The sequence below is a fragment of the Macadamia integrifolia genome, chromosome 7 (genome assembly GCF_013358625.1).
Source record: "Macadamia integrifolia cultivar HAES 741 chromosome 7, SCU_Mint_v3, whole genome shotgun sequence".
Taxonomy (NCBI): Eukaryota; Viridiplantae; Streptophyta; class Magnoliopsida; order Proteales; family Proteaceae; genus Macadamia; species Macadamia integrifolia.
The window spans coordinates 1911908-1925629 of NC_056563.1; the positions used below are offsets into that span (position 1 = coordinate 1911908).

Genomic DNA, 13722 nt, shown 5'->3' on the forward strand with positions numbered 1-13722 from the left:
CATTTGTTTGCAATATACGTTGATCTTTGTGGTTTGTGTTTCTTGGTGAACTGTAATTTGGAGTTTCAGGGGAATTTATAATCTCTTTGAGGATCTGGGGTTCTTGCTAACTATGAAAACAAAGGTCTTTTACAGTGCTTAATCTTAATTATGTAAGAAAAAACATCTTTCATTTACCTGTTACAGTGAATGTCATGGCCAAAGCTACCTCGGTGATCGGTGTTAACTAAGCTGTTTGAAGGATCCATTTGCATCTTCCTCTCCTCTTGTCGGTGTCTTCTTGTTTCTTAATGCTTTGGCGGACACAAGTTCTCCAAATTACTGTTTTTTTTATGGATTTTTTTTTTTATTATTATCAAAATTATGGAGATTCTATGTACTTAGGATAGGTGGTAATGAAGTAAACCTCACAAGCTCCAACTAAGTCCTTGATATCAGCTTATGTTGCTCTTGCACTTTCTCAATCTCAATTTGCAGTATTATCATCCAGACCTTCCTTTGTGAAGCTTCTGCAACTGGATGCCACAGAAGAAGGATTACCTCTACCCTTTCGGTGGTTATTGTAATCCTTTTCAATGGGTGTGTTCCAACTTCCAACCTATTCTTTGTTGAAGAACAATTTATGTTTCTCGAGATAGATTTCATGGCAGTTGTGCTTCTTAAATTCGACAAAATGATCTGTCATGCTAATGGAGTATGAGTACAACTATTGTGAAGGTAGAGCAGCAAAACCAATTTCAGGATTAAACTACAGTCGCAAAAGGATAACAGAAACAGTAACAGAAAATAAACAGTTGAAAAGAAACAATCAGGGGGGGGGGATTGGATACAAAGGAGAAATCCTCAATAGGTGTATTCAGACTCTCTACTTGGTAACATATTGCATGATCTCAATCAATTGAAGAATCAGAAAGGATTTACAGGGTGAGCCTAAGGATACTCTTTTGGAGGTTCAAATTATTATGTAAGATATCGAAATGTAGGAGAGTGCCTTAAAATCATTCTCAGTAATGTATGTACACAGATCAGCTTATGAAATAGCTCATCGATAGCTCAGGGCGGTACTAAGTTTCCTCTACTTCTTCCCATCTTTTTAAATGGAATTTTCTCTTCTACTAGGGCACACTTGCAATCTGTTCCCATTTTGTTTCAGAAAACTCGTCGTCATCGTTAGAAAACAAAGGATGCTTAGTGTTTCTTCAAGTACACATTAGTTATCAGCATTGTGCCGCTCATTGTTGATATCTATAGGTGTTTCTTTAAATAACCTTGCAATCTATGATTCAGCACTAAATTGTTGGTCATTATTATCCTTCTGTTACCCATCGCATGTGAATGAAAACTATGTAGAAGAGAGGTTCAAAAATTTATACCGCACAGAACCACAGATGCCATAGCAAGTGCTATAGAAACAATTTTGTATCGCGTACTGCTTGAACCCCAAATTCCAGCATACACTATGGTACCCACACATACCATATATATATTGTAAGCATGGTCTAGAAATCAGATTCATTTTGCTTCTGATAAATTGGCACAGAAGTCAGGTATATTGACACTTCTCTTCCCAAATGATAACTAGTTTATAATTATGAAACCCTACAATAATTTGTATAGGTCATGATAAATCCTGGGTGTTTTTTCCCTACTTCAGGAAGTTCTTACTTTCAATTACCTTACTGTCCACAAGATTGAAGCATGGAATTTAGAGTTGGAATTGCAAAGAAGAAACTGTATATGTTCATTGAAGATAATGGACCCATTTCTTCCATATCATATATGCTCTTAAAAGTATGCGGATTTCTCAGGAGTAATCGGCGAAACAACCCCTAAATCAGGGCCAAAGAGAACTGTCCTCAGCAGAGTAGCGTAAGTACCAGACCCATCTTCGCGCCCCTCCGACGAGGAGTTCGACGACGGAGAGATATCAAAAAGAGCGAAATTAGAAGCAGATCTGCTAGGGATGAAGCGGTCACTATAAATTGTTCTAGAAGGAGAAGGATTAATCCCTACACCCAACAGGCGATCTATGTGGCTCCTAGAAGAAGAAGGAGAAGAAGAAGAAGACGAAGACGAAGGAGTTTCAAGAGACAGAGCGCTTCGCGACATATTAGAAGGGAGATTCAAGAGTGACGAAGAGGTTGAAGAAGAAGAAGAAGGGTTTACCCCCATCTCTGATCGGTTCTCTTTTATAGGAGTTACAGGATCCCCCATTGCTCAGATTCTTCTTTTTTCTTAGATCCCAGAATAGAAGCTGAAAGTAGGTGGATAAGCTCTTTATCGTCCCCGGCTTCCTTCCACTGTCACGGACGTTGCTCCATTAGTTTCCTTCTTTGGGGGGCTTCCTTCTCTTCTCCAAGAAACCAAAATCTGAGCAATGGGGGATAGAGGGAGAATCGAGATCGAGAGAGAGAGGCCGAGAGACAGAGAGAGTCGAGAGAGAGAGAGAGAAAGAGGGAACCGAGAGGGAGAGTCGAGAGAGAGGTCCAGATCTGAACTTTTGCTTGCAGAGAACCGAGAGGGAGAGTCGAGATCGAGAGAGAGAGGCGGAGAGACAGAGAGAGTCAAGAGAGAGAGAGAGAGAGGGAAAACATCACAACTTTTATTTCAAAAATATGAACCGAACCGGTTTGTTTCGGTTTGTTCTCTAATGGTTTGGTTGAAGATGGTTTTTTCACTGGTTTATGGTTGATTAATCTGAGACGTGGATATAGAATGGGTACACGTGTCAGTCGCTTGGAGTAGAATTGCATGAAATTGCACAGATGAGAATTTCAGACGATTTCTACCCTCAACAATGGGGTCAAAAATTCCTTGATACAGAATCTAAGACAATCACACATAATGCAAAGCATTGTTAAGCGGTGAATGTGTAATAGACATTGTCTGACATCATAGAGGAGTCAAATCCCTACATACATACCTCTTTACGATTTTCTAATTTCTGCGACCAATAGTATCTGGTACAGATAAAGTGGGACCCATATCCCACCAATTCCGTATCCCCTCTCTCTCTCTCTTTCTATTCATCCCTTCCATATTTCCACCCTTGGGGATTGGGATTGGGATTGGTATTGGGGCACAGAGTGAGCATCTTTCTTTGATTAATAATTTGACGATACTTTCCAAATAGGAGAATTTTAAAAAAGAAAAAACTCCTGTAGGATGAAACAGGAAATAATAAATTAAATGGTGCAGCGGTTCCGCAATAGCGAATCAGGGAGTGGTCAAAAGCGGTTTTGTGAAAGCAACACTGAAGCAAGGGGGAACGAGGGATCAAAATCCTCTGTTTTTCCTTGTTTTGTTACCTGTAGAATACGACACGTAGATAATAAAGAGACCAACGGTCAAGATTGAGTGAGGATTATTACATCCGATACGTTGGTCTTAAAGTTATCCACGTGTCGCATTCTGTCGGTAGCAAAATAAGGAAAAACAGGAATGATAAAAAACAGAGGATTATTTTCTGGAACGAGGAGGGTACGAGTGTGTAACCACTGACCACCGAGTGACAGAGGCCCGGCTGCTTCCTCTCCCGCCCCACCTTTCACCCGAAACAACCAAACCTCTCTAATAAAGCATTTCTTTTCTTTTTTGTTATACAAAGGGGTAACCAGTATTGCTCTTCCGCCCATTCATTTCGGCTTTACTTTTCGCATTCCATTCGTATATTCCTTTCTATCACCTTCGATCTTATCTATCTGGAGATCATCTCTCTCTCTCTCTCTTCTTCTTTTAAGGTAAAGTACCTTTTTTGCTTCTGCATCTCTCTATCTTAGCATTGTAGTTCATCATCTCTTTTCTTTCCCATTGTCTCTTTCTCACCCAGAAGGTAGAAAATTTGGGGGAAAAAAAAAAGAGCAACTTCTAGCTAGTTGAAGGTTTCAAAATTCAAAACTTTCTGTGCGGTGAGTGTTTTCTGAAAAAATTTACCGTGTTGCTAATCTTAATGCCTTAATCGCCATGTCCCATCGAGGCCGAAGAATGTTCAGTTTACTACTATTTTTTTTTTTTTTAATCGAGATAGATTATGCAGCATTCAAGCTTCTTCCTTGAGCCGACCCCCTGCTCACTCTGTTTTTCGTTTAGATCAACGATGTTTCCATTTTTCATAAAAGGGGGCGGTGGAATAAGATCGTCGTTGTTCTACCACGTCATTGAGGTTTCTTGGTGGAAAAGTTAAATATGATGGTTGAAATTTCAAAAGTCTGCATTTCAAATTTCTGCGAGACGCCCATCTGAAAGCTTCGACGAAGCTTCTATAAGATTCAAAATCAAACTAGTATGCCTTTGAATATACTCATTAAAAGGTTAAGGTCGGTCGCTTAACTCTGAGACGTCCTTTCCCAATTGAAAATTAAAATGCATCTCTTTTGATCCCATTCTTTCGGCTCTGTGTGAACTGTGAAGTGCTCTAAGGAGCTATTCTGAAGCATTTATTTTTTCCTTCTCCCGGTAGGAAAGAAAAAAAAAAAAAAAAAATTAATTATCAAGTAAATGAGTTTCTTTCCGTTAAATGTTAGTTTGTAATTTACAGAGCATTCCACTTTAGGATCAGTCTCCTCAGTATGTTTCTTCTTCAATTTTCTTGGGTCAAATGTGGTGGGTCGGTTTAGAATGTTTACCCTTGTAGATGATTTGTTGCTTTCTGGTTTCTGTTTGACTTGCTGTCATTATTCCCTCCCTATAAAGTTGTGTTTTTTGGATTACGGGATTTCCTGATTTCTTATTCACTGTTTTATCTGTGTTGCAGTCTGAGGTTTCTTTGAGTTGTTAGAAATTATAGCAAAAAGGCCATGGCGGAACGTGCGCTGACTCGCTCTCATAGCCTACGAGATCGCCTGGGCGAAACTCTGTCTGCTTATCCCAACCAACTGTTGGCCCTTCTATCAAGGTTTTGTTTCTTCCTCATGTAGCTTTTGGGTTCGTCTCCTTATGGTAGCTGCTAGTATTTTCTTTGTTCCTTACTCTCCTGAGCCTTTAATAGTAGTTTTCCTTCAATTATCACTCGTACTTTTGGTGTTTAAAATACTCCAGCTGAACCTATATATTATTCAGATTTGCACACCAAAATCTAAAATTTCGGCATGTTTCTGTTTTCATTTGGTCTTTTGTAGGCTGGAAAGCCAAGGGAAGGGAATTCTGCAACCTCATCATCTATTTGCTGAACTTGAAGCGATATCCGTTGGGGACAAGCAAAAGCTGACGGATGGGGCATTTGGTGATATTTTAAGATCCACTCAGGTGAGTTTGATTACAATGGCTACTTATTAAGGCCTACTGAATCATCTTTTAAAATGTAATCACATTTTCTTCCATTCAATTGTAATTTAGGAAGCAATAGTCTCCCCTCCATGGGTTGCCCTGGCTGTTCGCCCAAGGCCTGGAGTTTGGGAATATTTACGCATCAATACCAATGCCCTTGTTGCAGAGGAGATGAGCGTGCCTGAATATTTGCAGTTCAAAGAAGAACTTGTGAATGGAAGGTAATTTGGAATTTGGAAGTGTTAAATTACTTGTTTTTGTATGATCTCTAATTACTGTTTATCATCAGAGCTTCATTCATCACATCTTGCTAATTCTGATACAGCGAGAAAGATAATTTCGTGCTTGAGTTGGATTTTGAACCATTCACCGATTCTTTCCCCCGACCAACTCTTTCGAAGTCCATTGGTAATGGTGTGGAGTTCCTCAACCGACATCTCTCTGCAAAAATGTTCCATGACAAAGATAGCATGCATCCACTGCTCGATTTCCTCAGTGTACACCACTTCAAGGGAAAGGTAAACTCAGCCTACAGATTTAAATGTTTGAGTAACTATTTGTTGTTTTAAGTTTTCTTGCTTAATCATACCCTGTGTGCAATCTTTGATTGAAGAAATTAAAAGAAGAATGTCAATTTTTTCCCTAGATACTCATGCAAACTAGAGATTTTATCGAATCTTTGTTGAAGATTTTCTTAATGAGTCCAATGTTGGATGTTTCTATGAGTCTCACATTAGTGCTGTTTGATGTGCTTGGACAGACTATGATGCTGAATGATAGGATACAAAACCTTAATGCCCTCCAATCTGTTTTAAGGAAGGCAAAGGAATACCTATCCAGTCTCCCTCCAGACACACCATATTCAGAGTTTGATCACATGTTCCAAACGATCGGCTTGGAGAAAGGGTGGGGTGATACTGCTGCACGTGTCCTAGAGATGATTCATCTACTATTGGACCTTCTTGAGGCACCTGACCCATGCACTCTAGAGAAATTCCTTGGTAGAATTCCCATGGTTTTCAATGTTGTGATTCTTTCTCCTCATGGATACTTTGCCCAGTCCAATGTTTTAGGCTATCCCGACACTGGGGGACAGGTATGATCCCATTGAGAGCATTCTACCTCCGTACATCTTGAATACACCGATTTTGAGTTATTTATTCTGCATTTCGGAGTTGCATTATTTCAGATTGTTTATATTTTGGACCAAGTTCGTGCCTTGGAAGCTGAGATGCTTCAACGTATCAAGCTGCAAGGACTTGACATCACCCCTCGAATTCTCATTGTAAGTTTGGTCATTGTCTTATTCCTGTTTATTCTGTCCATCTTTTTTTCTTTCCTTCCTTCCCTTCCTTTTTTTTCTTTTCCTGGGGGACGGGGTTTTTGGGGTGAGGGAGGTCGAGGGCTTCTGTTTGATGTTTTGTCTTGCTGTCAAACCCAGGTGACTCGACTGCTACCTGATGCAGTAGGGACTACTTGTAATCAGCGTCTTGAAGAAGTTTCTGGAACAGAGCATACTAGCATTCTCCGAGTTCCATTCAGAACTGAGAAAGGGATTCTTCGTAAATGGATCTCAAGATTTGAAGTATGGCCATACTTGGAGACATTCACAGAGGTAAAACGTGATTCAACTAATACCCTTTCTGGATCATGGATTCATAGTTCTATGTTTCACCTCCTGAATGCATTTTAATATATTCTCTTCTACCTTGATAGCTTTGTCTTGCTAAAAATATCTGTTATCCTTGCCTTGTTATTAGGATGTTGCAAAAGAAATAGGTAAAGAGATGCAGGGCAAGCCAGATCTGATCATTGGAAACTACAGCGATGGAAATATTGTTGCCTCTTTGCTGGCACACAAGCTAGGAGTCACGCAGGTTATGTGTTGAATAAGTCTCTTTCCTTATTGGATATGGTTGGTCACATTACTTCTCCAGCAACTAAGACATCTGTTCTCGTTTTCTTTTTCTTCTGCAGTGCACCATTGCTCATGCGCTCGAAAAAACTAAATATCCAGATTCTGATATATACTGGAAAAATTTTGAAGACAAATATCACTTCTCATGCCAATTCACAGCTGATCTAATTGCTATGAATCATACAGATTTTATTATAACTAGTACTTTCCAAGAGATTGCTGGAAGGTACCATTTCCAGTTCAATCATCTTTTATTTTTCTTGTATGATTAATTTAGTACCCTTTTTTGGAGGCCATAATGCTTATGCTGTCAATGTTTCAGCAAGAACACTGTAGGACAATATGAGAGTCACACTGCATTTACTCTCCCTGGACTCTATCGAGTTGTCCATGGCATTGATGTCTTCGACCCCAAGTTTAACATCGTCTCTCCGGGAGCAGATATGAATACCTACTTCCCCTATTCAGAAAAGGAAAAGCGACTAACAGCCTTCCACCCTGAGATCGAGGAACTTCTTTATAGCCCTGTTCAGAATGAAGAACACATGTAAGATTTGCTTTATTTTGCCTGATCTCTGTTTGTCTTCTGTTCTGTCTTATAATAAATGTCGTTTTATTGGGATGCTGCAGAGGTGTGTTAAATGACCGCAGCAAGCCAATCATTTTTTCAATGGCAAGATTGGACCGTGTGAAGAACATGACTGGATTGGTAGAGTGGTATGGTAAGAATTCCCAGCTGAGAGAGTTGGTCAACCTTGTTGTGGTGGCTGGTGACCGGAGGAAGGAATCGAAGGACTTGGAGGAGAAAGAAGAGTTGAAGAAGATGTATGGTCTCATCGAAACATACAACTTGAATGGCCAGTTCAGATGGATTTCTTCCCAGATGAACACAGTGAGAAATGGTGAACTCTACCGTAATATAGCAGACACAAAAGGAGCTTTTGTACAGCCTGCATTCTATGAGGCTTTTGGCTTAACAGTTGTTGAGGCCATGACCTGTGGCCTACCAACATTTGCAACTCTACATGGGGGTCCAGCTGAGATCATAGTACATGGAAAATCTGGTTTCCATATTGATCCATACCAAGGGGATCAGGCTGCTGAACTTCTAGTGAACTTCTTTGGGAAGTGCAAGGAAGACCCAATGCACTGGGACAAGATCTCGAAGGGAGGCCTGCAGCGAATCAAAGAAAAGTGAGCAGAGGCCTACTTAAATCTGTGAAATTAGATCCTTTCAATTATAAATCAAGTTACTGTCTGTTAGGTTAGAAGAAAATAACCAAATTTGCCTGTTTCTTTTCTGTTTCACAGGTATACATGGCAGATATATTCTGAGAGATTGATGACATTGGCTGGGGTCTATGGCTTCTGGAAGCATGTCTCCAAACTTGAACGCCGTGAGGCCCGGCGCTATCTTGAGATGTTTTATGCCCTCAAGTATCGTAAGTTGGTAAGCTTCTCTGCCCATCCGAGTGCTATTCAGTATGCTTTACATTTTATCTGTTCTATTCTCGATTCACATCCTCATTCCTATAAATTATATATCTATGGATTTCAGGCGGAGTCTGTTCCTTTGGCTGTTGATGAGTAGATCACTGGTGGAAGCAGCTTGTTAAGTGCAAGCCTCTGGAAGCAAGCTGTCGATGAAATAATAAGGGCCATTGTCTGAGATTTAACTACTAAGGATTTGTTCCCTTCCCCAACCCCACCCCATTCCCCTTTTCCATTTTACTGGTACATGGTATTTGTACTAGGATGTCAAAGTATGATTGTAATTGGTTCATCCCATTTTACCTACAAGATGTAATGATTGCTTGTATGTGTTTTCTATGTTAGTAAAAAATTCGCTTTTTATGTTTTGGATTTAAACCCCTTTTTGGTATCTGTGAATGGTTATCTTTGAAATTCACTTGCTAGCTAGTGGCTGCTGCCTTAGCCGTGAGAGGACTTTGCAACTTTTTTTTTTTTTCTTAAGAAATTTACTTAGAAGGAAAAGGAAGTTAGAGGCAGTACCCAACGGCTGCATCCCTGCATCTCTTCAACTCGAGCATTTTTTCCGTTCTTTGGTATTCCTCCTTTCTTGCCATTTTAACCAAATCATGGTTATTAAGGCGCTGTTGAGGCGACGTCTAGGCGTTGAGGCGGTCCAAAACTTGTAAGGCAGTAGTACGCCTTGAGTGTATCACATAAGGCAGACTAATGGGATAAGGGGCTATAAGGCGATGCCTTAGTTGCCTTATGATGCCTTATACACAAGGCGTACGCCTTATAACCATTTTATAATTTATTACTTTTTTAAAATTACTTTAAGTAGATTCTAAATATAGATTTTGTATTGATTGGTATATGGTCTTGTTAACACTTGAGATGCATGGGATCAGCTTCTAACAACTTAAGTTACTCCACAAAAAAACCAAAATAGTGAAACAAGGGTTTGGAATTGGATTTTGAGTAAGGGTTTTGAGAAGAAGAACCAGGCAACCATTTTGCTCCGGCTTCTTCTTTTAGTCTATCTTCTCCGGCAGTGGTAAGCTTACTCCGGCAAACAGTCGTACCCACTCGATAGGTAAGTTTTTGGTTTTTTTTTCTTTTCCCCTTCTCGCTTCTTTCTTCTTCTTCTTTCTTCTCGCTTCTTTCTTCTTCTTCTTTCTTTTTTCTTCTCGCTTCTTTCTTCTTGCTTTTTTCTTCTGTTCTGCAACTTCTTCATATGTGATACCTGATTTTTTTTTTCTTCCGTCTTCTTCATTTTCTTACGTTCTTCACTGAGCGGATGAGCTATTGAGCTTTGTACCCTATTTTTTTTTGTTCCTATCTCTTTTTTTTTTTTTTTTCCCCCTTCTTTCTTCCCCCTTATTTCTTATTCTGATCTTCATTCTTCTTTTGTTCTGCAACGTTTGCATACAATACCTATTTTTTTTTCTTCATTTTCTTCTGTTACTCCTGGGGGTTGTGGTTCTGTTTTTAATTAATTAATTCAATATTTCAATATGCTTATAGCCTCTTATATGCAGCTATATATATTAGATTATTACTGCCTAGTTTATTCTGATAGATTGCCATTAAGTAGGTCATTAGTTGGACAGTTGCTGAATTGCATTTTGTTCTTAATCTGTCCTATTTTGATTTCGACCTTTTATTTTGTTTGCTAGTATTTATTTAATAGGATTCAACATATGAGTAGTAGGATTCAATTAGGAATTGAGTCAAATAGAATGATTTTATAAAAAAATTACACAAGAACACTTTAGTCAATAAGGCGACGCCTTATGCCCGTCTTATTGCTAAGGCGCTCCGAAAGACCCTCAAACGCCTCCGTCACCTCACTGCCTTAATAACTATGAACCAACCATATTAATCAACTTATCGTTCCATAGCTTTTAGAATCTCCTGCTGAATTCACACACTAAATAGTATTATAAGGGATCATTCACCATCATGGCTACAACTTTCAAACCTGTTCTATTCTGTGTACTTGAAATTCCTGTTTATCTCATATTAGAAAAACTTTAGAAGTTAGAATTGTCTTAAAAATCGTTGTTGCTCCTCATAATCGATGCCTAGTCTTTCCCATGTGAGCCCCTTGTAGTCTGTCCTTGCACCTCTTTTCTCATACCTTAGTCCGGCCGGACTCCGAAGAGATAAATTTGAGTCCAAAACATGAAGAAAGTTGTTGAAACCTCCAAGAAGACGATCCTAATTGTCGCCTTTCTCGTCCACTATACGGTCCTGATGGCTGTGATTCTTGGAGGATCATATCACCACCACCACCACCAGCACGAAAAAGAAGTTGAAGTAATCATTAACATTCAGAAGTGGGAATTATTTAATGGTCATACCAGATTTCTGGATATGTTTATAATGTAATGGGGACTCGTAAGTCAAAGCGAAACAAGAAGATGCTTTCAGCAACGATCCATTCCCTAAGGGGGATGTTGGGTGGAAACGGGATAGGGATTGAGGTTACATTTGATGTTCATATATGCAAATCTCCCACGTGATCTTAGCCTTTCTATAAATGATATTTCATATCATAATTTTTTGTTCTTATTAAGTTGGCCACTGCCAAGAGAGACAATAACGAACAACGATGGGGGAGTGGTATTATTGACTTCATTCAATAGAGGATATTATTATTATTGTTGTTGTTGTTCTTGTTATTATTATTATTATTATTATTATTATTATTGTTATTATTATTATTATTTATTATTGTTATTATTATTATTGTATTTGTATGTGGGTAGGAGTTACTGTCAAGGTGGAGTGTTAAGTAGTTAATAGAAATTAGTAAATTAGTAGAAGTTAGAGATAAGTATGAAAGTGGAAGTAGTGGAGCGTAGGTGGAGTGTATGGTGTAAGCAACGTTTGTAACTACTTGTTTATCCTATTTAATAGGAATTAATATGGAATGAAAAGGCAATAAAGAAATTATCTTAAATTATCTCGCTGGATTTATCTTGAGAAGAGGCGGCTACCTCCCAATTAGCCAGATGTCCAGCTTCGTCTGCAAAGCTAAGAGGCAAGCACTTAATGGGGAAGTGTAGTATGTGAATGAGAGAAGTTGTAACTAATGAGATTCCTATTTAAATGGGGATTACCTTGAATGAGATAGACTTGGAATGACAATAGTTACTACAATTTCTCTGTTTTGAGAAGGAGGTCATGGCTTCCTCGATAAAGCCAAGAGGCTGGCTATCTCCCAATTAGCCGAGACGTCAGAGCTTCGTCCATTAGGCTACTATCCATTTTTATTTTTTATTTATTTTTTTCTAGTTTAATTCTCTCCTTATCTAATCTCCTACTTTTTCTCTATTTTAATTTATCTTACCAAATCCTAAGAGGAAATTGGCTACACACATATCATCTTGTATCAGAGCATGGTCGATCCTACGACTATGGGTATGGATATTGAGATGATTGAAGCCATGCATTCATCTATTCATGACATGATAGTGATTTCTAATGAAATGCTTAGAACTTATCAACGTGTCCAAAAGAGCTTGACTGAGTTGACAAAGAAGAAGACGAAGAAAAATATGAAGAAGAATAAGCAAAAGGAGACAAAGAAGAAGTGGAAGAAGAGGAAGAAGATGATGATGAAGAAGAAAAAGAAGCAAAAAGAAACGAAGAAAAAGAAGAACAGGAATGTACCTATCATCAATTCCCTCAAGGAGATGCCCATTTTTACAACTAAATTCATGCATCTAATTAACTATCCTAGATTCATCGACTGCAGCTTTTACTATCAAGATATAGGATTCCAATGGTCCTTGAGGACAAGAACAGTTTGAGGGGGAAGGATTGTTACGTACCTAACAACTTCCTCATTATTATTATTATTATTATTATTATTATTATTATTATTATTATTATTATTATGTGGGTAGGAGTTATTGCCAAGGTGGAGTGTTAAGTAGTTAATAGAAGTTGGTAAGTTAGTAGAAGTTAGAGATAAGTATGAAAATGGAAGTAGTGAAGCGTAGGTAGAGTGTATGGTGTAAGCAACGTTTGTAACTACTTGTTTATCCTATTTAATAGGAACTAATATGGAATGGAAAGGCAATGAAGAAATTGTCCTAAACTATCTCTCTGGATTTATCTTGAGAAGAGGTAGCTACCTCTCAATTAGCCAAACGTCCGGCTTCGTTTGTAAAGCCAAGAGACAGATACCTCCTAATTAGTCAAAACCCTACATTATCTCCCATATTTCCTCTCTATCTCCTATTTTTTCTCCCTCTCTCTACCGTGCACATATCACTGACTCTTCAACCATCGAATGTAGGAAAACTTTCCCCCCTCCCAATAGACTTCCTAAAAGCTCTTTTTAGAATACTGGTTATTTGGATTTTGATGTTGTAGCCAAAAAGTAATCTCTCTCTAAATCATACATTTTTCCATCAATCCCATTATGGTATGATTTAATTGCAATTTGAATTCAAGGTATTGAGAAAATATTTTCTTCTACATAGTCTCTCTAATCTTGATATGTGATCACATCTTTGGTTAAGATCCTTATTCAATGGATATCAATCAAATGACCATGGCCAGTAATAAAATAAGCTACATTCATCCCATGATGGACCTCAAACGATAAGTGGTGATGATTTGATTCAAGAGGAGGAAGCCAAGATGTGAGCCAAGATGTGCAATAGGAGCGGACTCGCGTAACCAATGATTTAAATGATCAGTTGCTTACGAATTTCAAGTAACAATAGAAAGCATATTTTCTACTCTTTCACTAAGACCCTCTTTTCTTGATGGATAAAAGAGACGATTGTAAGATATTTTGAAGGTTTGTCATAAAATTTTAAAAAATAAAATTGATTATTTACATGTGTTGGATTTATGGGCTAAATTAATTATTCGGGTTGATTAAATGGATGAGAGTCAAATTGCATGAACCGGTTCGGTCCACTCTCAAGCTTAGGGATATGCTGGCTCAACCCATTGTGGTTTAGGGTTTTGAGTGCAGGACAGTATTATAAATACTAAGTTTTGGGTCCCTACAACCATTATTCACTCTTCCCCACTTTACCACT

General features: G+C 38.5%; 2 protein-coding genes across 4 annotated transcripts; one reads left to right on the top strand and one right to left on the bottom strand.

Moving 5' to 3' along the window:
• Nucleotides 1–1785: 1785 nt before the first annotated feature.
• Nucleotides 1786–2214, bottom strand: LOC122084177 (protein FIZZY-RELATED 1-like). The gene has a single exon (XM_042652258.1). The coding sequence runs from the start codon at nucleotides 2212–2214 to the stop codon at nucleotides 1786–1788; it is 429 nt and encodes a 142-aa protein (XP_042508192.1).
• A 1407-nt stretch (nucleotides 2215–3621) lies between these two features.
• On the top strand, nucleotides 3622–9052 carry LOC122084256 (sucrose synthase-like). Of its 3 annotated transcripts, none has more exons than XM_042652358.1 (14): nucleotides 3622–3740; nucleotides 4754–4894; nucleotides 5118–5244; nucleotides 5335–5486; nucleotides 5591–5783; nucleotides 6026–6361; nucleotides 6455–6550; nucleotides 6707–6880; nucleotides 7026–7142; nucleotides 7243–7409; nucleotides 7506–7730; nucleotides 7814–8377; nucleotides 8495–8633; nucleotides 8742–9052. In XM_042652358.1, exons 2-14 carry the CDS (start codon nucleotides 4797–4799, stop codon nucleotides 8772–8774), a joined length of 2421 nt encoding a protein of 806 aa, XP_042508292.1. In that variant the 5' UTR covers nucleotides 3622–3740; nucleotides 4754–4796; the 3' UTR covers nucleotides 8775–9052. The 3 variants fall into 3 exon arrangements, with proteins under 3 accessions (XP_042508292.1, XP_042508293.1, XP_042508291.1); XM_042652359.1 differs by lacking the exon at nucleotides 3622–3740 and adding an exon at nucleotides 3782–3908; XM_042652357.1 differs by lacking the exon at nucleotides 3622–3740 and adding an exon at nucleotides 3810–4310.
• The last annotated feature ends 4670 nt before the right edge of the window (nucleotides 9053–13722 follow it).

What these genes read in the sequence shown, in the direction of transcription:
- LOC122084256 (XM_042652358.1), top strand. Translation starts at nt 4,797, where the DNA reads ATGGCGGAACGTGCGCTGACTCGCTCTCATAGCCTACGAGATCGCCTG. An exon ending in TACACCACTTCAAGGGAAAG is followed by an intron (nt 5,784 to 6,025) that starts GTAAACTCAGCC and finishes GTGCTTGGACAG; the next exon opens with ACTATGATGCTGAATGATAG. An exon ending in CCCTCAAGTATCGTAAGTTG is followed by an intron (nt 8,634 to 8,741) that starts GTAAGCTTCTCT and finishes TATGGATTTCAG; the next exon opens with GCGGAGTCTGTTCCTTTGGC.
- LOC122084177 (XM_042652258.1), bottom strand. Translation starts at nt 2,214, where the DNA reads ATGGGGGATCCTGTAACTCCTATAAAAGAGAACCGATCAGAGATGGGG.